We start from the raw sequence: 24,899 nt of genomic DNA on the forward strand, positions 1-24,899 counted from the left end.
CACCCACATAGTCTCAGCATTAGAAAGAGGATGAACAATGAAGGGAAGTGGGGGGGTGGGGGGGGTGGGGGGAACAACACACAGAAACTGGAATCTTAAAGCCCCACCCCCGCACCAGTAAGCAGTTTGAAAGGAGTGCCCGTCAGGACCCATATGTTTTCTGCATGTGTAAGAATACTCTCACACAGGGGGCTTACTTCATAACCGAGATTCTTTTTCATTTAATTCAGTCATATTAGATTATGGGGCTGATTATGATCATATCCACAAATCAGTATTTTAACAGAGTTTCCATGGAAACACTATAGGCCCCTGTTTTTCAACTTTTTGGACAAGGCTTTGCCTGTTTAACAACTTGAACAAGTTTGACGAGGACAACATGTTTTGTTTAAGTTACATTAGCTGGGGCCAATATTTCCTAATTGCATTACCAGGAGAAACATTCGCAGCATTGCTCGTACCATGGAAAACCTCCCCGAGCCCAGCCCTCGCTCTGCTTTAATCACCCGAGAACAGGAAACATACCAGGATCGCCTTGTCTTATCAGGTTTTCAATGTGTTAACTGGTTTTAAATCTATGAAATAATCTCCCTTCTTAAATGACAAAGTTAGTCTTGTTAAGAGGATCGGCGTTTACGGCTACATCCATTTCTTTCTGAAAATGCAAACATACCTTTGGCCTCCCTGCTTACAGGGGTGAACTCATTCTGCATAAAGGCATATCCTTTTTTGCATATGGGTTTAAAACATAAATATTCTACTCCCTTAAGCCACCCCCCCACCCCCCCCAAAAAAAATGGTGAGAAATGTACCAAGCACAATACTATCAAGCACAGAATAAATGCAAAAGTGATGTTCAGGAAACATTCTGTGTAGCATTCTTTGCAAAAAATCACTTTTTTGGATTCACATCCACACAACCAGAGAGGTTTGCTTCCAACAGTCCACAATTTGGGAGATACCTGTAGCAAATTTTTGAAAATGCTGTGCTAAAAAAAAAAAAAAAGCGGGGGATGGGGCTTTAGGGACCAAAGTCAGAGTTCACCCCGACAGCATATAAAACATATGGCCTGAAGCTCTGTAAGATGTCTGTGTCTGAAACGCTGGTGGGACTTCATAAAACATCAGCGAGGAATAGTTTAATTTTACAGCATTGGGCACTGAGGCAGTAATTGGAGGGGGCAAACTGCGTTTTAATACATTAAAGTATACTGCACGACAGGGAAGCTGACTATATTTTTAGAAGACAAGCACCCCCTTTTCAGAATTACTTGATGCAGAAACTTTCCTTTCTGTAGGAGGAGCAGTAGAAAAGTCAGTCTCCTAACAGCTCCCTGTCTCACTTATTAAACTGTGACTGTATCTCAAAAGCTGGCTGATTTGTTTCTGGGCCGATGTCTTTTATTCGGGTGTAGAGTTGTGGATGGAGACTGAAAACCCACGTGGTGATTGTGTGGTTCTTTATTTTGGGGTTTTTTGTTTTGTTTTTTTTTTAATCCTCACTTGAGGATATTTTTTCCAAAGGGAGGGGAGAGAAACACTGACGTGAGAGAGACACACTGATTGGTTGCCTCCCACATGCCCCCAACCAGGACCGGGAGCCTGCAACCTAGGTACGTGGGACCCTTCAGTCCGCGGGCCAATGCTCTATCCACTGAGCTAAACTGGCTAGGGCCTGTGTTCTTTCCTGCATAGAAGTCCGGCTGTCCGGTGGGATGGCTGTCAGGTGGGCTCAGCCTGTCCACCTCCTGCCCTCTCTTTGAGTGTTTTATCATCTGCTGAGGCCTGAGTTCTGGCATCCTCTTCGCATCGAGAGTTCTTCAGTGCGAAGGAGCTGCCATTCTACATGGATTCCTTCCAGGGCTTGCTCTCTTGAGCCAGGAGGCTCTAAAGCAAATGTGGCCACGGGGCTTTGTTCGTGTGGCTGTCCAAACACTCACCCAGGCTGCCGAGCAGGAGCGGGGCCACAAAACGCCATGCTTCTCTTGCTACCGGCCCTGAGATCAAAGGGAGTTCTGCCCTTCCTGCCTAGCTAGGAGGAGAGGGTGGGCCTGCGGGGGCAGCTTCTGAACAAGGGAGCAGCCATGACAAATGTGTCCCAGATCTGACTGATAGCGCGTTCCAGGGATGGACCAGATTAGTGCTAGCTCCATGCACAAAATGCCCGCTTGCCTCACCTCCGCCCAGAACCCTTTCTACCTGTAGGCACAGCAGCCAGACGCCAGGCCCTGCTCATCTCTAGGTGGCTCTTGGCATGGAGAAGCACTGAGCCCGAAAACCTAAGGTCATTTCTATCAAGTCTGTTTGTCTGGGCTAAGTCTCTTTAAGGCCTTTCCTTTGTTTTCCCCTGATGAAGGGGAAAAGGCCGGGGAAGAATAGGATGAAATGAAAGAACAAAGGAGTTAAAAGGCTTCGAGATCAGACAGAGGCAGGGTCAAGTTCCCGCCCTATTACTTACAAACTGATCTCTGGTTAGTGACTCACTCTCACCCCTAATCAGGTGTGTTTGTTTTTTTCTTCTTCTGTAAGATGTAAGAAGTTACTGTTCCACTCCTGGAATGGCCAAGGATTTCCTGATAGCCTCTGGGTAAAGCACCTGTGTCTGAGCTTTTCTGAGATTTCCATGAGTTTGAGATGTTTTGATTCACCTTGAGAATGTAGGGACTCCGTTAGTCAGAGCAATCTTATTTTCTAGACAGAGAAACTAAACAGAACAAGCTGCTAATTCACCGTGCCAGGTCACCTCAATGTGACAGACGCATAGAGAAATTAATGGGGAGCTAGAACAAGCTGCTAATTCAGTGCCAGGTCACCCCAAATGTGACAGATGGGTGGAGAAATCAATGGGGAGCTAGTTCACAGTTTCCCCTTGGTCCTAGTCTGCCGTCCAACATTTATTACCCTTTCAGACACTTCCGGTTCTTAAGCCCATGACCGTGCTCTGCTGGGCGAGTTTCAGGGAGAAATTACATGAGGCTCAGGGCTAACCCACCCAACCAGCAAACCCTGGTGGGAGCCATGGACATCCTGTGCAAGTGACAGGCCACAACTTAACCCCTTTCGACATGTCCTGCAGTTTTGTTTCTTGTTTTGGAAGACCATTTTTAGAAATAAAGAATTAACTTATCTTATAACTGGAGGAAAACCACTGTCTCCACGAAGACAAAGAGAAAACACCAAGTTTCCATCAAGATGTAGATGTTGGTGGGTGGCTGGGACTCATAGTAGCTTCCTAGCGCATCATTCCAATTCTCCCAAGATGGTCCTTGGCTTTGCATTCCAGACTGCTCAGGCAAATTTGCAAATAAGGAGGATCTACTTCAAGAACAGCTGCTAGGATTATGCTAGCAGGAGGCCAGCAATTGTCTGCCATTGTTTGCCGGGCACAGGGGGCTACAATAGAAAGGATTCCAAGGCCCTACTGGGCTCCCTGGGGCTATTGGGTGGGGTCACTAGGCCCCCCACAAAGCAGGTAACTGCAGCACCCAAGCACTTATTTGCTATTCTTGGCCTGCTGGCTGTGGTATCCACACTAACATACACTTGAACACTCAACAGGGAAGGTTCTGTCCTAGCAACAGAGCCTCTGAGCCCAGCAGGGTTGGCTCTTCCCGCATGGCACTGGGTCACGCACTGTGCGGGGAGGACAACTCCCTCCTGCCCCTCCCCAGGTTGGACTCGCTCACAACTGCAAACTGTAGGACGAGCTCAGGCTTTGATATTCATGTACTGAGATTTTGTACTCCTTCTACATTGCAATCCTCTCTACCCTTATGGAGGGCAGCAAGACGTATCTCCCCACTTACGGGGAGATGGCGGAGCTGCCAAAGGACACTGTAACATTAATAATACAGTTACAGTGGGAGGTGGGGTGGGAGGTTCAGCAACCGGCTTCCTCACGTCGTCTCCAGCATCTTCTCACTGAGCTCTCCTCACCTTCTGTTAGCCACACTGGACTCCCCGTAGCTCCCAGGGCACTGTGCCATCCCTCTGCCCTCTCAGCCCTACCCATGCCATGTCTTTACCTGGATGGCCCTTGTCCCTCCCTCTTCCTGCGGTAAATTCTTGCCCATTTTTCCATGGCAGCCAGGTGATAACATCCACCAGACGCTGCCCCAGGCTCCCACATCATATTCCCTACCTGTCTTCTTCCACGGCACCAGGGGCTCCTCTTCCCCATACTCCCACAACTTGAGACATTTATGATGCGGGAGTGGCCGCATCATAAATGTCTCCTTGCTAGATTGTAGGTCCATTTAGATTGTAGGTCCATTTATTTTTCTGTCTTACTTTCATGGTATAATACCCCCAAACACAGAGCTTACCAGTTAAGGAACATTCAGTAGGTGCCTTCTTTTTTTAAAAAAAATGTATTTTTAATGATTTTTTTACAGAGAGGAAGGGAGAGGGATAGAGAGCTAAAAACATCGATGAGAGAGAGACATCGACTTGCTGGCTCCTGCACACCCCCCACCGGGGATGTGCCCGCAACCAATGTACATGCCCTTGACCTGAATCAAACCCAGGACCCTTCAGTCCACAGACAGATGCTCTACCCACCAAACCAAACCATTTTGGGGCAGTAGGTGCCTTCTTAATAAAGAAACACACAGTGGAATCTCCAGTAGACTTTCAGAGGAGGCCAGACTAGACAGGGGTCAGGAATGGGAATCCCTTTAATACACCCTATTGTTATAGAAGGGTGTTTCCACCTTCAGGGGACATTTAAAACACCAACAAGTACACATCGGCACCTACATTGTCCATTCTTGGGGATGCCTCAGTAGGTCTAACCATCCTGGCTCCTGATCACGCAGCAGCAGCGCACAGCTGCCTTCCCAAATGTCTTCCTGGGAAGCTCTTCGGAGCCATGGATCGAAACTTATAAACATCAGCTGTGGCAGCGGAGAGCCGTGCACTGAGTTTATTTTCTCCTCTGCTCTCATTAGAATCACAAATGAAATGTTGACAACACATGAAGGAGCCTGCTTGTTGAACACAAATGTTTCCACTCCTATCAACCTCGGAACCCTGATAGTCATGCTTCATGATGAAAGCTAAACAGCCCTGGGGAGATGACTACATGCTTTCTCTAATTAGGCGAGGATGGGGAAAAGGCCTCCTACCAGGGAGGGACTGCCGCGGAAAGATCGGTAGGTAAACCTTTAAAATGAACAGTACAGGCACGCGGAAGGTGGCCCACGATGGGATTTGTGGGTCAAATGAAAGGATGAGAATGTCCCCAATTGCACCAAAGTGGGAGACTGCCCTTCCAAACTGGGGTGGGGGCTGCATGGAAGTCAACGCAGGGCCTTTACTTTCCTAACAAACGTCCCTCCTGAAGGTTCAGTCACGTGACACCAAAGGCAAACTTTCTTTTGTTTGTGGAATTGTTTTGATGACAAGCAGAGATACGTAGAGCACAAATTCACTTAGATTCCAGCTGATGCTAGGAAAATACACATTCCCACGCATGTTTTATAATCCAAAAACCTGGTGAACTCTGTTACACAAGCAAAATGCTCCTTTGCATTTAACTAGCTTGTTTTTCTTCCAAACAGATCAGTGCAAGTAGATACAGCCTAAGTGCCTAGTTGATATATGTCATACAGACACAATAATAGAGAGTAAACCAGCTAATGTATATTGCTATGTGCAGGGGCATTCTTTTCTCTCTTTTTTTTCTTTTTTTGCTAAGGTTCTTGCATAAAAATATTTTTAACCCTCCCTACAAATCTGACAGTTTTGCCAGGGTTCCTTTGTACAGATGACTAATTGAAGATCAGAGGGGTTAAGTAACTTATTCAAGGTCACAGAGCCAGTAAAAATTGGATACAGCATTGAACCTAGATAGTTTCACTTCATATTCCATGCTTTCATATCAGGGACACTGTTCTAACATGAAACAGTGGGTCAGATGAAGGCTGGAATAAGGATTCCTAAAGCTCAGGGTTGGTACTTGGTGCGTCAGAATGTAAGTCCTGCTTGAGATAATTGTGCTGTCCAGAACATTTTTAAGCTAGACATATCAAAGAGCTAACATGGAGCAAACTTTAAAGAGGAAGAGGCAAAACCCAGATTTATTATTGCACCACAATATACATCCACTAAGTTATAATTTGAAAATATGAAAAACACATTGTCATTTGTTTCAGAAACTGAACTATCATGTTATAATAAAAGTATGAAAGCAAATAAAGATTCACCAAGAAGAACTGCGCAAAACATTCATTTTTATGTATAACATGAGCAAACAATCAAACATGGATTTGATTCCAATTTATATTTTGGGGCAAGGACAAAAGTAGTCAATCAAAAGATCTAAGTGAAACGAGTCAGTGTGAGGCCTTGGCCAGGCTTCCTAAGCTGCCATGTTTCTTGCTCCTTTTGTTTCTTTCATTAGCTTAATATCAACCAGCATCTGCCTATGTTTATTCCGCCAGCTGCATGAGCTCACTAATTACCTTTAATCATACTTATCTGAATGCATCTTTATCTTCACATGCATCCTGTATGCACACAAGCTAAGTGCTGGAAGGCTGAGAGGTTGGGGAGAACTTGGAATAGGAAGTCTGTACTTCCTTTAACCTGAACCAAAACAACAACAAACAAAAACCCCCGCACAAATCTGCCTCTAAGTCTGCCTCTGCTACCAGCCAAAAGACTTCTGAGACTTAGTTCCGGAGAGTTGGACAGTGTCAGTGTCCAACGAAGTCATATGCAGTCTTTCAGGTTCAAGGTGATGAGATGATCATCATAGAATCTGACACAATCAATAAGAATTGCTAAGTAGCACTCTACAAACTGTTAAGTTCTTTGAAGAGCCAGAGCCGGCATGCCATGTCTTTACTAGTTCCCAGAGCACCTTGCTCAGCTCTGGGCTCCGTGGACAAGTGGATACTGAAAAAGTATCATACATTTTGGCCACTGTCTTCCTTAGCTTTAAAAAGGTTGAAGGCACACATTTCATTACTACCACTCCACTAATTTTATTTGAAATCCACTGTTCTACTAATTTTATCAGCCACCTTGAGGCCAGGTAAAGGAAGTTTAAACTCTACTGATAGTCATGTAAAGTAAATTTAATGACCAGAGGTGGCCCTTGAACTTGGATTTTTACCTTAGCAAGAAGGCTAGAAAGAACAGAGAGATGCACATACCCTCCCTATAGAGACTCTCTAGAGACTTGATTCTCTAGAAGACTTGATTCTCCACTGAACTTCTCAAAAGAAAATGGTGTTCTTCTCAGTTAGCTAGAGCTTCTGGATAATTAAATTTGCATCTTACTGTAAAAAAAAAATGTATTGTATATAAAAAGAAGACCTCAAGACATAAAATATATTAAACTATAAGTTCCCTGAATATTGTACCTCCCATGGATACTCACAATCCATGTGTTTGTAATAAATATGCTGGAGACTTTGGGTAAGTTACTTAAATTTTCTGTGTCTCAGTTTTGTCATTCATTCATTCAGCATTTGTTTTATGAACCTACTATAATGGGAATAAATATAAGAAATCATTGTAAGCTTTGAGCCAACCAAGCTGCTGTCACCTTTAAGTGAGGTAACACTAATAAAATGTGGAGGCAGAGATTACTAATGCTTTGCAACAAGTATGACTTCTTCCAAGGCATGCAGCTAGACTACACTTCCCAGACTCCCTAGCTGTTAGATATGGTCATGGGATTTCATTTTGGCCAATGAAATATAAGCAAAAGTAATAAGTACCATTACTAGGGTTGGCCCCATCAGCCAGGTGATGGAGAGAAATCTGAGAACTAAGAGGAAGACATAGTGACAAGATGGAGAATCTGGGTCCATGAATGATGGCATGGAGTCTGGCCCCCATCCATCTGAAGTGCACTGTGTTAAGGGCAATGAATAAGCTGTTGTTAAGTTAAGCCACTGATATTTGGGTTTTGTTACAGCAGTTACATTAGTTTAATACAAATCCTTAGCAATATTGACCCACTACAGACACTAAATCAATTATATGTTTATGTTTTAAAATAACTTCTTAGTTCTCTTGCTATATGTTTTATAAGACTAAAGAGGGAGGGAAGAAAGGAGGGAGGGGGGGAGGGAGAAAGGAAGAAAGGAAGAAAGGAAGAAAGAGCTTTTCTTGTAAATAGCTCTTTATAGATTTTATACCTGGTGCCATTTGATCATCCACAATTCTTAGGGAAAAATTTTCCAAATTCCCTATTTCCTCCACAACTAAATGAAATTTCTGTGTGGATTTGTGGTGCCAGGGCTTCCTTCCTACTATCTCAGGCTGCAGCTGTCCCTCAATTTGACAACCTTCCTCACATCAGATCCTCAAAGCACCTGCTTTGGATGGGGCCCAGGGAGAGGGATGGGAAAGCCCTTTGCCATGACTTCACCAAAGCAGATGACAGCACTGGATGACATGCTTGTGTGCACTATATGGTCTGCTTGCAGGCCCAGATCACTGGGCAGAGAAAGACACACCATCAAGCTCTGGGTATGCTCTGTTTACACCTATAACTCAGCCAATACCTGGAAAATAAGTGATCTCAAATATTCTAGTAAACAAAATGCACCTTTACTTGCTACTTAACAGAAGTCAGCTTTTCTTCTTTATGTTTTTAAGATTATAGATGTAATGCATGTTTGCAGTAGCAAGTTGAATATGCAGAGGTAGAAAGAGAATATTTTATTTTTCCTTTCTTCTTCTAAATTATCCCTGCCCACTGGATAATCAGGGTATTTCATCTTCAGACAAACCAATGCACACTTCCCCCCCCCCCCCCAACATAAATGGGATTATACAATATGCATTTCCATTCAAATTGCTTTATTTAACAGAACAATTTATTATGATTATCCTCCCAGGTGAGTATACTTAACTCCAATATATTCTTTGAAAATAACTGAATAACATTACCTAGAAGGAAATACTATTTGTTGAATTTCAAGACATCAACAATTTTAAGAGTTAATAATTGTTGATCCTTTTTTTTTTTTTTTTTTTTTTTTAGGGAAGTGAAATGTTAAATAGACCGATTTACAGTGGACAACATTCTGACTTAACATGGGCGAAAGTGTATAGGAAATATATGTCTATATATTATACACATATTGGAAATATAGAGAAGCTAGGAAATTGTGGCAATCTGGGTATCATGGTAACCACAATCTCTGAGGGTGTGTCTGAAGCACGTTTCTATGTGGGAAACAAGGTTCTTGACCAAGTCTTGGTACCAGGAGCACCTCACCCTTCACCGTGGCATTCTCCCCTCTGGGGTATGGCTTGACCTGACCTGACATCTGGCATCTCTCCTACTTTTTTGCATGCAGAGTTGACTTGATACTTCTGGGAATCTGGCTGACGGAGGGAAGGAGGGGCGAAGGGAGGAAGGAGAGGAGGGAGGGAGGGAGAGAAGATGCTGCAGGCATTAACATGCAGATCACAACCCTCCCTTTGTTCTCTGGTCTGAGGTCAGATGGAATTAATCACTCAGCCTCTGCATGCAAAGTCCTTCTCCGTCCAAGTGTGCACTGCCCACTTCAAAATCAACAGTTAGAGTCAGCAGGAGCAAAGGAGAACCAAAGGACCTCTTTGAGCAGCACATCACTGCTCCAAGGAACTTGTAGCTGTGGGGGGGGGGCTTTGCATATTCTCAGAGGAGTTTTCACATTTTAGGTGGGAGCAGCCAGTCTAGATTCTTTGAGGTCCAAGAATACAATTTGCTACTAGAAATGTCCACTTTTGATCATCTGCTGCATAGGTCTCTTCCAGACCTAAGTGCATGACCTAAGCTGTGCACTTAATATATATCACAGATCCTTTATTATTGTTATTTTTATTATATTAAATTTTTATTGATTTCAGAGGAAAGGAAAAGTAAGCAAGAGACAGAAACATCAATGACGAGAGAGAATCATTGATTGGCTGCCTCCTGCACGCCCCACACTGGGAATTGAGCTCACAGCCCACATACAGGCAACCCCTTGACTGGAATCGAACCTGGGACCCATCCATCAGCTGCCTCCTTCAGTACAACCCTCTATCCACTGTGCAAAACTGGCTAGGGCCTTCTTGGATCCTTTGAGGAAGATATTATTTACATGCTACAGATAAGGAAGCCAAGGCTCAGAGAGATTCTGTGGTTTGTCTAAGACTACACAGCTTTAGGGTATAAGCAGCATGGAAGTGTGCTTCCTCATTTAGCCACCAGCCTGGCATCAACTGCAGGTGTCCCCAGATGTCTGAAGTTACCCTGCAGGTGCCCTGGCCTCCTGCACCAGCTTTGCTGTCCATGTATTCATCTTTCAAGATGTGGACCCTAGTGGGGCCCTGCAGAAGGAAGCTAAATAGCTCTGCTCTAACCCAAAGAGACACTCAAAGTCTTTGTTTGTTCAAACTCCCTCAAGTCTGTAAATACAGGGCCTTTCAAGTCCACTCGGGCGTTCTTACCATAACGAAAAGCTTTTACACATAACAGAACCCTAAAGATCATCCTCCTCAGACCCTCATTCTATAGATGAGGAGATAGGGAGACACATCCAGCTGGTGGTAGAAGATGGGGTGGGTGACAGGTGATGATGGTGGAGCAGGGACTACATAAAGGACTAGAGCAGGGTTCACAAATCATGGCCTGTGGGGTGACTGGGCCCTCCACCTGACTTGGTAAATATGGTTTTATGGGAACACAGACATGCCCTTTTTTATGGATTGTCTATCATTGGCTTCTCCCTATTTCAAAGTGGAACAGTTACCACAAAGACCGTAATGTATTCTAAATATTTAATGTCTAAATATTTATTTGTTTATTTATTTATTTATTTATTAAATATATTTTTATTGATTTTTCACAGAGAGGAAGAGAGAGGGATAGAGAGTTAGAAACATCGATGAGAGAGAGTCATCCATCAGCTGCCTCCTGCACAGCCCCCACCGGGAATGTGCCCACAACCAAGGTACATGCCCTTGACCGGAATCAAACCCGGGACCTCTCAGTCCGCAGGCCAACACCGAGCCAAACCGGTCCCGGCTAATGTCTAAATATTTATTATTTGGCCCTTTCAAAATATGTTTGCTAACACCTGGAAAAGACAGCAACACACAGGTTGATTTGAGTTATTGGTAACTTTCTAGTTCTTAGAGTGAGTGTTAGGTTCACGGGTGTTTGCTATGTTGTGATGAATTAATGACCGAAGGCTATATATGGATCGTCGATAGTCATGTATCACCAAGGAATGATAATTATCAAATTCTCTGCCTCTGAAAATAGATCAGATGGTGGGAAAGAAGGGAGGAAGGATGAGGTCATTTATCCCACATTAAGATTTTAATGGTTTCTTGTCACCTACACCTGACTTTCCACTGTTGTATCTCTCATGCTCCAAGGTGTAGGAGGACAAAAGGTGTCGGATGAGTAAAGCAGGTGTTTCAGGGTCACAGTGAGCATGTTGGGTTCTATGAGATGGGAAGGGGATTGGCTGAAGATGAGGCTATTAAGGACAGTCACAGCCCAATTTTTCCACTTCATTCACAAGGGGCCTCTTCCCTGGGTACCTCAGGAGTGGCCTGAGGGGTCAGGGCTCCAGATCTGTTGTTAAGACCTCCCTCTACCTGTCAAGTCAAGGTTAGCCTTTGAAAGGCAGCAGCATGACGTCCTGGCAGACATCCCCTTGGGTAATTGTGAGCATGAATGAAGGCACTCTGGGCCATGACATGTATTGCTTTAACTCCAAAGCAATCTTGTGAAGCGAGGACCACTGCCCTTCCCATGTTACAGATGAGGCTGCGGGGCTCCTGGTGCACAAGTCACTTGCCCAGAAACATAGAGCTAATGAATGATGAAACCAAATTCAAATCCAGACTCATCTGACTCCAAAGCCCACACTCTGCAGCCCCATGACACTGGCTGAGGCCATGCCACCTCAAGAAAAGCACGTTTTTACCATTCCAACTAGTCACCGTGCCTCACAGAGCATTCCTGCATGTTGAAGGGCAGCTTGGGCCATCTCCACCCCGGCAAATGTCAGGGGATTTGCACATTCAAAGAAATGTTCCGGTCCCCTGTGGGAAAGTTCCCAACAGCTTCCATTAGACAACAGTCACAGTTCATTGACCCCCCTGAAGCTCACAGGGGCGGTTTTATTGCTTTATAGGTGAAAAGTCAGGGAAACGTGGAAAGATTGAGAAGTATTTCCAAAGTCACATGAACCAAAAGGTCAATTGAATGGGGGTGGAGGCGGTCGGAGGGGGAGGCAGAGAGCAGGCAGAGAGGCAGCTGAAAAGTATTTGTGGCACCAGGGAGAATAGACTGGGATGTGCACGAAAGGAAACCCTGGCTATGAATTTCAGGGCATCAAGGCCCTGTCAACACAGCTAATCCCCACGGATGTTGGCTGAATAAGCCTCCGATGACCAAACAAGCACACTGTGGAAACCGTGTCAGCCTCCAGCAGGCCAATTTGTCCTCATATTACACACTCTGCTGGCTCCGTTGCCAGACCCCCAGCTCGAGGATCCACGGTGAGCGTCCCCCCAACCCGCCAAGGGTTGACACAGCACAGTTACTAAGTCAACAGCATTCAGAAACCACGACCGGATTAAGCAGGCGGTTTTATTTTGGTGGCCTGGACTTCAAGCAGATTAACTAATCAAAAAGCCCCAGCCATCGGGGTCATGTTTGAATGCTACAGCTGTTCGCCGAGTTGACAAATGTTCTTTCTGTGGCTTGTCATCTGAATGGGACGGGCAGGGATGATCGCGGGGAGGTCGACACTTTCAGAAAGAAGAGGGTCGCAGTCAAAAGACCCCGTAATGGAAAACAATCCCCGCCAGATGGAGACGGGCAGAGGACTGCTTGAATAAGGGTCTCCTGAAAGCCACAACTGTCTCTGCATTGAAGAAAGCACAAGCAGGCAGCGGGAAAAGCGAATGAAAAGCTGGACTGCGAGTTGGCCACGCTCTCGGCATGTGGATCTGCTAATTAATAGAAGGGCTGCAGGTTCAACACGGACACCTGCAGTCATGAAAGGTGAGCCATGCTGTGCCCATCCCCTCACCCCTCAGAGAAGTCCCCTGGGGAGGCATGGGATCCCCTCCAAAAGATGTCGGTGGGAAACCTAGTTTCACGTTGTCTGTCTCTAGAGACCAAACAGAGCAAACAAATGTCTCTGAGGGAGAATGTGTGTGTGCCACATTGGGTCAGAGGCAGGCATGGGGATGAATGTGCCCAGCCATGATCAGACATGCAGATGCCATGTCATTGGCCATTTCATACAAAACACCATGCTTCAAGTTGGGGTCCATAGGTGGGTGGAGTGGGACAAAAGAAAGAATGAACTAACTGGCTGCAATTTTGGAAAGATAAGCCTTTCATTAATAGATCAGTGGGTTTTGGGGAAAATGTGTTCTCTTGCTGAAGATTTGGTTTCCTACAACCAGTTAATGCCTGAGACCCACAGCCAAAGTGCAGATTGTTGACTAATCTTAGATGGAAAGATGTTTGGCTTTGAAAGGAATCATTTAGGTTATTTGTAAGAATTAGAAAGGAAAAAAGGGCTTTGCTCTTTTCTATTTTGGAAGAGGGAAGGGGCTGTGATGTCCTGCATCCCCTGAGCTCAACTACACTGAGCAGAACCTCCCCAGACACCTTTCCTTTGCCCCAAAGCACTGCTCACATCCGGAGAGAATTCAAGGGACAGGATGTAGGGCATTTGACAGCCAGGCTTTATTTTCCATAGTTCAGGCCCAAAACAAACAAACAAACCTCTTTCAAGACCACTTTTTATGAGGAGGTAATTATTTTGAGTTTTCAATATTATTGTGTGGCCTTGTGAATTCCTGTACCAATTGAACAAAGTGTCCTTGTCAGATATTTGCCCTATTTTGAAATTCAAATCTCAGCAGAAAAGAAGGGATGATACAGCTACTCTGGAGAAGAATATAGCAGTACTTAGAAAGCTTCCATCCTCTGAACTTTCTGATTGATTCCAGAGACCCTCTTCCACATTTTTTCACGGCCACATTCCTCACAGCCAGGGAGCTCTGTGCATAAGTGCTCTTTGCAGCATAATTTCTAATGAGGGAAAAAGTCAATGACTCAAATGCTCATCAGTGAGGGAGGAAATGGTAAAAGACATGGTCCCACCATGGAATATTGTATAGCAGTTAAAAGAAATGAATTAGCACTCTGTGTATCCATATGAATAGATAACTTTTGAGTGACTAGAGTAAACTGCAGAATGAAACATGCTGCTGATTATATTTATGTAGGTTATTATAAACCACTATTAAAACAAAAAACAGTTTTATGTATATGCTTTTGTGTGTGTGTTTGTGTATGTATGTGTATAAGTATTTGACAGGCAGCAAAGCACAGCAGGTAAGAACCCTGACAGGCTCTGAAGGCAGACTGCTTGGGTTCAAATCATGACTCTATTACTTGTATGTGTGACCTTGAGCGGCGATTCGAAGCTGTTCTTGAAGCTATTGTCTTTGCCTCAGGTGCTTCACCTTCAAAATTGGGATAATAGTAGAACCAGATGTAAAAGTTAAGAGGGGTATGTATATTCTGGCTGGGTGGGGTCCAGCCAGCCCACCCTGATTGGGGCCAATTGGGGTCTGACTGGCTGGTGGGAGGAGCTGTGGGAGATTGGAGTGTGGGAAGTGATCAGAGCCACAGTTCAAGTCAAAGCAACCTGTTATTTTGGTTGTTCTGGCCTTATGGTCACTTGTCTTTTATATATATATATATATATATATATATATATATATATATATATATATATATATGTGTGTGTGTGTGTGTGTGTGTGTGTGTGTGTGTGTGTGTGTGTGTGTTAGGGCTATTATTTTCTTCAGAGAGAAAAGGAGAGGAAGAGAGAAATAGAAACATCAATGATAGAGAATCATAGATCAGCTGTCTCCTGCACACCTGCTACTGGAAATCAAATCATAACCTCCTGGTTCCTAGATCGGAGCTCAATCACTGAGCCACACCAGCCAGTCTGTAGGAATGTGTTAGACCTATCCTATCCAATGTGCTACCCATTGGCACCATGTGACTAGTCACATTTAGATTAATTAAAATTAAATGCAAATAAGAATTCCGTTCCTGGGCTACCGTTGTCACCTTTCAGAGCTCAGTGGCCACACACAGCCAGTGGCTCCCACACTGGACAGCAGATGTAGGGTGTTTCCATCCCCACAGAAAGTCCTCACGGCTCGCACTGATGGGGCACACTTTTTAGAAATGTGACCACCTGACCTCCCTATCACCTGTCACACTCTGGCCCGGGTGATTTTGCTGTTCCCTACCAGGGCATGTGCCTTAGAAAGATGTTTTCACCTTTCTATTCAACATCCTAAAGTCTCCCACACTCTGATTTTTGAGCCGCTGAGAAAGTGTCTTTTCCGAGGCTTCTGACAACGTTAACCCAGGAGGTGCAGAAGGTATTGGCACTGGGGATGCACCAAGTCTATGAAATTGGTGCAGGGTATTTGCTGGCTCAGAATTGCATTGCCTGTGTTCCACAGGGAGGAAATGCCGGACCACTGACAAGCTGGTTCCCATCCCAGTTCCTTTCTGTTTGTCCTAGGTGAGCTGCTCCTGCTCTCCAGTGTGGTTTTCCTGCTCCGGGTGGCTTGCGGATGCCCTGAGAAGTGCCGTTGTCAACCGACCTTGAATTCTGTAGACTGCAGCCGCCGGGGTCTGGCTGAAATCCCTCCCGATCTGCCTCCTCAGACTCTCACGCTGCATTTACAAGATAACCAGATACACCAGCTCTCTGCTTCTGCATTCAGGTCAGTGCCACAGCTCATGACCTTGAACTTGGGCAACAATTCGCTTTCCATTCTGGCCCCCGGAGCTTTCCATGGACTTCAGCACTTGCGGGTCTTAAACTTGACCCAGAACTCCCTACATTCCTTGGAAAGCGGACTTTTCCATTCCCTCCTTCAGCTGAGGGAGCTGGATGTGTCATCCAACAACATCAGCCACCTTCCAGCCGCCTTGGGTGAGCGCTGGGAGAACCTAACCCTGTTCGCCGTCCAACAAAACCAGCTTCAGCAGCTGGATCGGGTGCTCCTAGAGTCCATGTCCAACGTGAAGCTTCTCTTTCTCAAGGACAACCTCTGGAAATGCAATTGCCACTTGCTGGGTCTCAAACTCTGGCTGGAGAAATTTCTCTATAAAGGTGAGTAACGTCTGTTTGGAAAGCCCGGCTGTGGGTCACTCGCCTGGGATAAACCTCATCTGTTTTCTGTATTAGAGAGGACCTTGAGGGGTGCACAAGGGCCCCGTAGAAGCTTTGTCCTCATTGGTGACATGTAACAGTGTGGCAGAGACATGAGTCACTAAAAGAGGTTTACATTCAGGTTTTTTAAGTCATTTTACAAATCCGGTTCATGGAGATAGCTTTCCACTTCTTGAGTGACAACAGCATTAAATGATTTATCAGGAAACTGTGGGCCCTTAAAAAGGAGGGAAATTTGGTCTCCATCTGAATAACTGCTGACCTCCAAACTGGAATCACATTTAGTTTTCTTTCTTTTCTTTTCTTTTTTTTTTTTAATATATTTTATTGATTTTTTATAGAGGGGAGAGGAGAGAGATAGAGAGTTAGAAATATCGATGAGAGAGAGTCATCGATCAGCTGCCTCTTGCACACCCCCTACTGGGGATATGCCTGCAACCAAGGTACATGCCCTTGACCGGAATCGAACCCGGGACCCTTCAATCCTCAAGCTGACGCTCTATCCATTGAGCCAAACCAGTCTCGGCCACATTCAGTTTTCAAATGTGATCCACCCGTGGCCAGATATCTGTCCCTGGGACATCCCCCTGTGTCTGCCTCCACCCACCAACAGCTACACATCCTCCCAAAGGGAGTCCCTCTGCGTAGCAAGTACCAGTTACTGAAGTTGGGTGCAACAGGGCCCCCTCTCTACAGTGACTATTTCTTTAGCTAGATGTCAAAATCAAAGCAAGTGACCCTAGAATATTAAAGATGAGGGGATCTGGAAATCCCCCAGGTGTCAGCAAGCAACAGCCGAGGGCCAAATCCAGCCCTCCCCCGTTTTGCTAAGAAAGACTTATTAGAACACACCCATGTCCATTTGTTATTTATTCTTTGTGGCAGTTTTGCACTTTAAGGACAAACTTGATTAGTTTTGACAGGATATATATGGCAAAGCTTACCATATTTGCTACTGGCCCTTTATCAAAAAGTTTGTCAATACTAGCTTGTAACCGATGGGAAACAGAGGCTCAGAGAGGCTCAGCAACTTGCCCAAGATGACAGACTGGAAGCTCGGAAGAGAATAGAGTGAATGGTATTGAATCTTGGCCCTAGGTCCTCCCTCTACATTGAAGGGGGGTTCATTTAGTCATCCCTATATGTGAGTGCCTCTTATATGCCTGGCACTTTCCTAGGTACCAAGAAAAGGTAAGTGAACAAGAAAATCCCTATCATCACAGAGATGCACATTTCATGTCCAGGGAAGCTGTTGCACAGAGAAACATCAACCAGCTGCCTCTTGCACACCCCCTACTGGGGATGTACCTGCAACCAATGTACATGCCCCTGACCGGAATCGAACCTGGGACCTTTCAGTCCGCAGACCGACGCTCTACCACTGAGCCAAACCGGTTTCGGCCAGGTGGATGTATGTTTTAGCCTCTCTGATACAGGGAGATATCAGAGCTATGGATGTGAATTAGGGAGTCAGCAGAGTTGGTGGTAGCAACAGATGGTAACTAAGATAACAAATATCCATGTTCAGAAAGCAGTTAGTGCTAGGGAAACTGAGGCAGGGGAAGGGGAGGGAGGGATGGGATGGGGTTCCACTTTAGATAGGAAGGCCAGGGAAGGCCTCTCCAAGGAGGAGACATGGGCCAGCTGAACCTGCTCAGGAGGCAGGAGCTGTGAGCTAAATGGAGGTGAGGAAGCAGTGCAGAGGGCCTGACCTGGAGTGAGTGTGGTTTGACTAAGGATGAAAGAGTGCCTGGAGCAGAGGAAGGGAGTGAGAGAGACAACAGAGATAAGATAACACAAGTACTCAGAACCTATCCCATTGGAATCTGAAGAGGCCTTTGGATTTTATTTTAGGCAAGATAAAAATCTCCTGAATCTTATTTAGAGGAACAATGTGATCTGATTACAATTTAAAAGGTCACTCTGTGGACGCTAGGGAGAGCTGACTGAAAGCTACCAGAGAAGAAACAGGGGAATGAGGGAGAGGTAATTGGACATCCAGGGAAGAGGTGGAGGTGGCCCAGACCAGGCTGGTGAGAAGTAATCAATGTTGGGAGACATTTGAAATACTGAACTGACAGAAATTGCTAACAGGTTGGACTGGAAGATGGAGGAGAATAATCAGGGAAAATTCAAATTTTTGTCCTGCAGGAATAACCAGATATAGGATGCCAATAGCTGATAAGGGGCAGATTGGGGAATGGGGAAGGAGGAAGTGGGTGAGTGTGTGTGAGAGAGAATAAGTAACACCTTAGTTGGGGGAAGATCACATTTGAGATGCACATTTCATGTCCAAGGAAGCTGTTGCATTGGTGGATGTACATTTGAGCCTCTCTAATACAGGGAGAGAGCAGAGCTACGGACGTGAATTAGGGAGTTAGCTGAGTTGGATGGTGTAGCAGCTTAGAGGACATAAGGAAGCAGGTTAGAGCTCACCCTGAGTTCAAGCACACAATGTCGAGTTGAGACTCCCTCTCAACAAGGTAGAAGCAAACAGCTTATCCCTAAGCAGCTAATCTTAGAGTTGACCTACAACAGGGACTACATATGGTGGTAAAAATCTTTCTTACATCTAGAGGTGAAGTGGCTTCAGCTATTGTGTTTTAGACTTAATGGTAAACATGAGCCAAACATCCATAAAAAAGATAGTTTTTATCAAAGAAGATTTCTTGACAAAGAAAGGAGATAGTTCCTAGGTTCAGGACACTAGAAGGAACGTGGGAGGGAGGGATGCTCTGTCACAAACTTGCTCATGAGCATTGGACAACTATGCACCAGCTCTCAGGTCACCAGGTGGAAACTGACAGTGCTGAGCCAGGAGCTCCTGAGACCTATTCTGGTCCTGATTCCGTGACTCAGTTCAATGCCCCCTCATGGCAGAGGTGCCTGGCACAGACAACAGCCCTTCTGTAGAAGGTGGAATGGATTTGGGGGGTCACAAGATCTGGGGGACCCAAAATAACTAGGAAACTGCCCCCCCCCCCAAAATAGATGCTAAATGTAGGAGACAATCTGACTTATTGATTTTATGAATAAAGGTAATACGAAGGGCTAGGTACACTGGTCAAGACCTTCTTTTCAAAAGAAGCATATATAGACACAAACCCTAGCAGTGTTAGTCAGAACAGGCTGATTGATTGACAGCCATCTCAATGATGCACACAATAGAAGACATTCGTGTCAGTCCCAGGGAGTTGGGGGAGGAGCTGGGATTGGTGCTTAAGTCCTTCAGGGACTTAAGCCCCTTCCACCTTTCGACATTTCCAACTTGACCACGTGGCCGCTAAGGTTAACACCAAATGGGAACAAAGTGCATGGAGGATTAAGCAGGGGTTTGGGGGCCTAGAAGTGACATTCGCTGGTTCCAGTGGCCAGAACTCAGTCACACGGCCCCACCTGACCACAGAGGGTGGGGAAACTTCATCTTCCTGTGGGTCCCAGCCAAAACACATGCTGTGGTGTTAATAATGTCTTCCCCACAAAAACATGTGCACAGATTTTGTCATTAGTATTCCTCCCTCTCCATTCATAAGTAACAAATCACTTTTATGCTAATAGCTGTCTGTATTCAACATTTATTCTGGGCTAGGTATTGTGCTAAACACTTGATATAGGTTATCCAACTTGATATATGTTAGTCCTCAGAGCAGTCTTACGGGGTGAATTTCATTATTTTCCCCTTCCACTTTCCAGATGAGCAAGCAGAGCACAGAATGGTCAAATACTTTTCTTAGAATTAATTGCACAGCTAATTGATGATCAGACTCAAGATTTAAATCAAATTCCTTCCAAGACAGTGGTTCAGAGCTACCAGTGGACAGATGGGGAATAACAAGTGCTTGGCAAGCTGGAGCTTCTTGCCTTGCCAGCTTCCATGAGTCTAGAGGGCGTGGGGCCCTCAAGCTGTCAGCAGACATGACTCCTGGGTGGAAGGCTGGGACGTGAAACTGGGCTGAGGACACAGGTGCACAGGAGGCCATGGAGCTCTTGGTGGCCTTCCAGCCATGTCCAGGGCTCTAGTGTGTGTATTTCCTTACCACCTGCATATCTGCTCAGAAAGGAGGACATTCCTCTGACACCTGTTTCCTTTAGAGTTGGGGCTCTTGGCTCAGGGGGTTACTGATGAAGCCAGGGGGGCGGCCAGGAGGCTTGCAGGTTCAGATTCAGTTTCAAGTAGCGGTAGCAAAAGAGATGTGGGGTGAATTTTGTCAAAGCCTCTAACCCTATGTGACCTGGGCCAGATAACTCTTGCATTGCAGAATGGCCCCGTCTACTAACGGGGCCACATAGGACTCGGCTTATAAGGCTCAAATAGAATGATGTGAGAGAAGGCATTCCCCAGTCACTGCAGTGTCATGAAAGGGAAGGTTCGACTCCTACTGAAGTGACTGCCTCCTGCATGTGACTTTCCGGAGTTATTTCAGAGTTCACCTGTGGCATGCACAAAGAACCTGTGGTCTCCCTTGGCTGAGAGTGGTATCAGGCTTCACAGCCATCCTTGGGGGAGGAGCAGAAGAGTTCAGGGCAGCCAGGGGAACCGAGTCACTGGTTATGGGGGTGGGATTCAGTCCCAGCAAAGAAAGGCTTTACTGAGGGTCATTGTGTAACTCCGCTGACCTTGGGACACGCCAGGAAGGAGGAAATAGAGAGAAGGAAGGAAGCAGAAACAGACACCGAGTATAGTGGGGAAATCTGGGATCCAGGGAGTGAGCTGGGTTTGGATGTTCTGTCCCCTTATGACCTGGGTGACCTTGGACAAGAATGACCATTGTAGCGGAGTTGTGAGGACTAATCTATCAGTGATTCATAAACAATCGAGTTGGATACAAATAGATATTTTCATGGCAAAAGTTGCAGTCAGAGAAGTTGATTCGCCTGAGGTCACTAGACACGTGGTCTACTTATCTCAGGAAATCAGTCACCTTACAGAGAATAGAAACTGAGTCTAAAAGCCACTGGAAAGTTCTGTACTCCCAGGTCTAAATGTTTCAAAGCAAGGAAGAGACATGTTAATTACCCTTAATCCCATGATTACATTTAACTAATGTAACTACCAAATCTTCAGATATGCAAAACACTCAAAGACCACGACCTCCCATTTGGCAACATGGAAGAGTGTTGCCAGACACATAGGGTCTTTGTAATTAACACATAACATCACAACAAAGGAGGTTTTTTTGTTTGTTTTGTTTTTTAAGATGTCCAGTGGGAGTTGGTACAATCGGTTTGGTTGTGTAAAGGGCTTCGCTAGGGGCGTGAGCGCCCTCAGGTTGGCCTCCAGTGTCCCTTCTTGTCAGCTTCACATCGCTTTGCCTTCAGCGTTTTATAAGGCAAAGGTGACCTTGCTTTTAATGAATTCTTGGTCAGACATAATTGCCAATTTAGTGTGACTTTTTTAGCATTTGGCCAATTTAAAAATCCTAAAATCCTAAAATGTAGGAAAAAGCAAAACGGGGCCAGAACAGTGGACATATCAGCCCTCCTCAGAGACTATCTTCTGGCCTAAAGTGACTATTCCTATTTGAGACGGAAATACCCACACTAGAGCCCTGGACATGGCTGGAAGGCAGGGGTTGTGGCCACCAAGAGCTCCATGGCCTCCTGTGCACCTGTGTCCTCAGCCCAGATTCACATCCCAGCCTTCCACCCAGGAGTCATTGTTAAGTTCTTTGACTTCGGCGGGAGGTGGAAGGGGGGGGAGAGAAAAGGTGCTTTATAAATTCCATCTGCCGAAATTTTCACAGGTTGAGGCTTTGGAATTCAGAACTAATCAATTGTGTCAGGCTCTGTTATCATCCTTTGCTTTTTATTTATTTATTTATTTATTTATTTATTTATTTATTTATTTATTTATTTAAGGGGGAGTCATGGACAGTGTCATCTGTGTGTCACCAGACACCTGGAAGGGAAAGGACCTCCTTAAAATCCCGCACGAGCTGTACCAGCCCTGCCTTTCTCCCTCTGCAGATCTGGAGTCCTGGCCAGGGCAGCCGCTGAGTCCTGCCCAGCAGGCTGTCCTGAGGCCTCCTAAGAGCCACAGTGTGGAGGAGCAAGACCCGTCCGAGTGTGAGCTCAAACCCAAGCCCAGGCCCACCAATCTGCGTCGCGCCTTGGTGACGGTCATCATCGCCGGGGTTTTGTGCGGGATCCTGTGTCTCATGATGCTGGTGGCCACCATCTACGGCTGCACCTATGCGGCCATCACAGCTCATTATCGGGAGGCACCTGTGGCTCAAACCATCGAGCCTGCGAAGACGGAAGAAAAAGAGCTGCTTGACAACCCACCAGCTTGAGTGCTTCCGTCTCGAATAGGAATAGTCACTTTAGGCCAGAAGATAGTCTCTGAGGAGGGCTGATATGTCCACTGTTCTGGCCCCGTTTTGCTTTTTCCAAAAGAAAACACAAAGGATGTGTCTTTAAAAAATATTTTGGAGGAGAAATTTAGGTTGAGATTTTTAAATTTTAAATACTGTGGATGAACTAGAGATGATACTTGTGTTCTGTGCCTGAGAAGTTTCTTAGACTTATTCCGTGTGGGAGAAGGCCGTGCACAGAGGAAGGGGGGCTATCATCTCTTTCAGGTCCTCTTCCCTGCACGAAGTTGCTTTTACAGAGCACGGAAAGGCAAACACGTGTGCCAGTCAGCATTCCTCGGAGCTTTACGGTCCATTGGAAAGCTGCCCGATTGTGAGCGCCTGGGAAGAGGCTGGGGAGCTTACCCAAGGGGCACCGAATGCCTCTATAATTCAAGTTCATGCTAGATCGGTGATACTTTCAGATGTTGTGTATGTTACACATTTAATGGGAGCATCTGTTGGTCCAGAATTTCGTAGCCTGCCACAAGAGTCAGATTATATTTAATTTTCTAAATTAGAAAACCATTTGGGGCTCTCTAGGCCACAGAGGAAGAAGAGGGTTTCATGTCTGCGTAATGGGACCCGGGCCCAGAGCCTGGGGAAGGTTTTAGATGTGAGGGTAAATAACATATAAACAAACACAAAGACGACGGGGAGCTGGAATCCGGGGCACATCCCATGGAGAGGCCATATCCACCAGGCGAGGGGAACCTTCCATTGGTAACTCACAGCAGGAATGAATTTAGGGTGGGCTGGGAGCGAGGGAAGGGCTTGAGTGTATCTGCATCCACACCCGAGTGCAGGAGTGCGCAGACTTGGGCAGCCACACCCACGCGTAAACACTCGCGGAGCAATCAGTTTACCCACTAATGAATCGCAGCCGTGGCGGGGTGGGAGCCAGCAGCTATTGACCACCACCCAGATTGTCTACTCAACACTCTGGAAGAGGAAGGAAGAAGGAAGTCTGAAGAGAGTGGGAATTATCAAGAGACTGGAGCTATGTGGCAGCAGCCACCCTGAACAGCGTGTAGGCCGTGGTTTAAAACAATCAGGTGGGGCCTGCTTTGCTGCACAGACACGGTCCTGGAGAGTTGCATGCAAAGTGAATTTCTGTAAATTGAATCATCGTTTTAATGCAGTAGGGGAGCTCGCTATTTAAAGGAACCTTTCATGGAATCTTTCTGTAATGACAATAATGAGCTCCAGATTTATGCATTTTGTAAATTTGCATTTTCTCATGCCAGGTTTTCTTAAAGTGGAATTTACCTGCTCTCTCTCCTGATGGCCCGTCTCATACTTAGTCACCTGTTAGTATTAAATAAATCACTTTACACCGAAGAGTGAAAGACACATCAAAAGCACACAATGGCAACTAGAGAGCAAGCTATCCCTGCAGAGACCTTGACAGACATTGCTAATCAATCCCAGCACTCTTCCCAGCTGAGCCTCTATGCACCACAGATGCCTTCTTAAGACAGCACTGTAGGCAACCAGAACTAATCAATTGAAGTTGGTTCAAAGGATAAAATACATTTGCCATTCAGGGTACTGGCTCCACATTCACTCCTTCAGGCCATGGAAAAACTGGTTTGAGTCCTAAATCAGTAGTCCATTCCCTGACCTGAAATGTGAATGGGAGGTCTGAACATGCAGGCGTAGTGACTTGTCTGATGTGGCCAGAGCTCTACCCAGCAGTATAAGGAGCTGAGGAAAGCAGATGATGAACCTACCACAGCCTACCCTGCAGGACACACACCAACCTGCCCCTAATCATCACAGAGGCCATCTACCTACCCCTGCCCACAGTGCTTCACAGCTAGTGTGGGCTTCACGCACACACACAAGCTAATGATGGACCATCTTTTCGAAGGAGCAATTTTGCTAAATGATTTTTCTGGGGGGAAAGTATAAACTTTGATGTTAATTTTCCTGAATATTAAAATAAACCTGGATATGTTTGGATTGAGAAATTAGCATGGATTTTAAGATCAAAAAGAGACCCCAGAGAAAGCCAGCTGTTCCACCCCAGTCCTGGTGCTTCCTTCCGGCTCAGTTGGCAAGGCTGAACATCCGGTTGAAGGATGTGGTGAAAAAAAAAAAATCTTCCTTTCTCTTGCCCTGGACTGTGAGTCCTTGGACGAGAAAGCAGTACGAGGAAGGAAATTTAGATGATCCTTTTTCATGTCGTCCCCATTTCACCAAATGTTTCCAGAGCTTGCACTATGTACCAGGCATAGTGCGAGGAGTTCTCTCGAGCATCTGTCATGTAATCCTGGCAACCGCCCTGGGAGATACTTGAACA

At 45.7% G+C, this 24,899-nt stretch overlaps 2 protein-coding genes across 5 annotated transcripts in view; one reads left to right on the plus strand and one right to left on the minus strand.

Annotated features, from left to right (window-relative positions):
• The window catches only part of CACNA2D3 (calcium voltage-gated channel auxiliary subunit alpha2delta 3), a 781,459-nt gene that overhangs the window by 120,088 nt on the left and 636,472 nt on the right, over positions 1-24,899 (minus strand). The gene's annotated exons all lie outside the window — the stretch shown is intronic.
• On the plus strand, positions 12,548-24,562 carry LRTM1 (leucine rich repeats and transmembrane domains 1). Its single transcript, XM_084902478.1, has 3 exons — positions 12,548-13,018; positions 15,585-16,181; positions 22,101-24,562. The coding sequence occupies exons 1-3, from the start codon at positions 12,919-12,921 to the stop codon at positions 22,532-22,534; spliced, it is 1,131 nt and encodes a 376-aa protein (XP_084758604.1). The 5' UTR covers positions 12,548-12,918; the 3' UTR covers positions 22,535-24,562.

The sequence above is a fragment of the Pipistrellus hanaki genome (genome assembly GCF_964339955.1).
Source record: "Pipistrellus hanaki genome assembly, chromosome: 13".
Classification (NCBI taxonomy): domain Eukaryota; kingdom Metazoa; phylum Chordata; class Mammalia; order Chiroptera; family Vespertilionidae; genus Pipistrellus; species Pipistrellus hanaki.

Bases quoted from the DNA above. Each gene is read 5' to 3' on its own strand.
- LRTM1 (XM_084902478.1), top strand. From the start codon at position 12,919: ATGAAAAGCTGGACTGCGAGTTGGCCACGCTCTCGGCATGTGGATCTG. The intron at 13,019-15,584 runs GTGAGCCATGCT...TGTTTGTCCTAG, and splicing joins GACACCTGCAGTCATGAAAG to GTGAGCTGCTCCTGCTCTCC. The intron at 16,182-22,100 runs GTGAGTAACGTC...TATTTATTTAAG, and splicing joins GGAGAAATTTCTCTATAAAG to GGGGAGTCATGGACAGTGTC.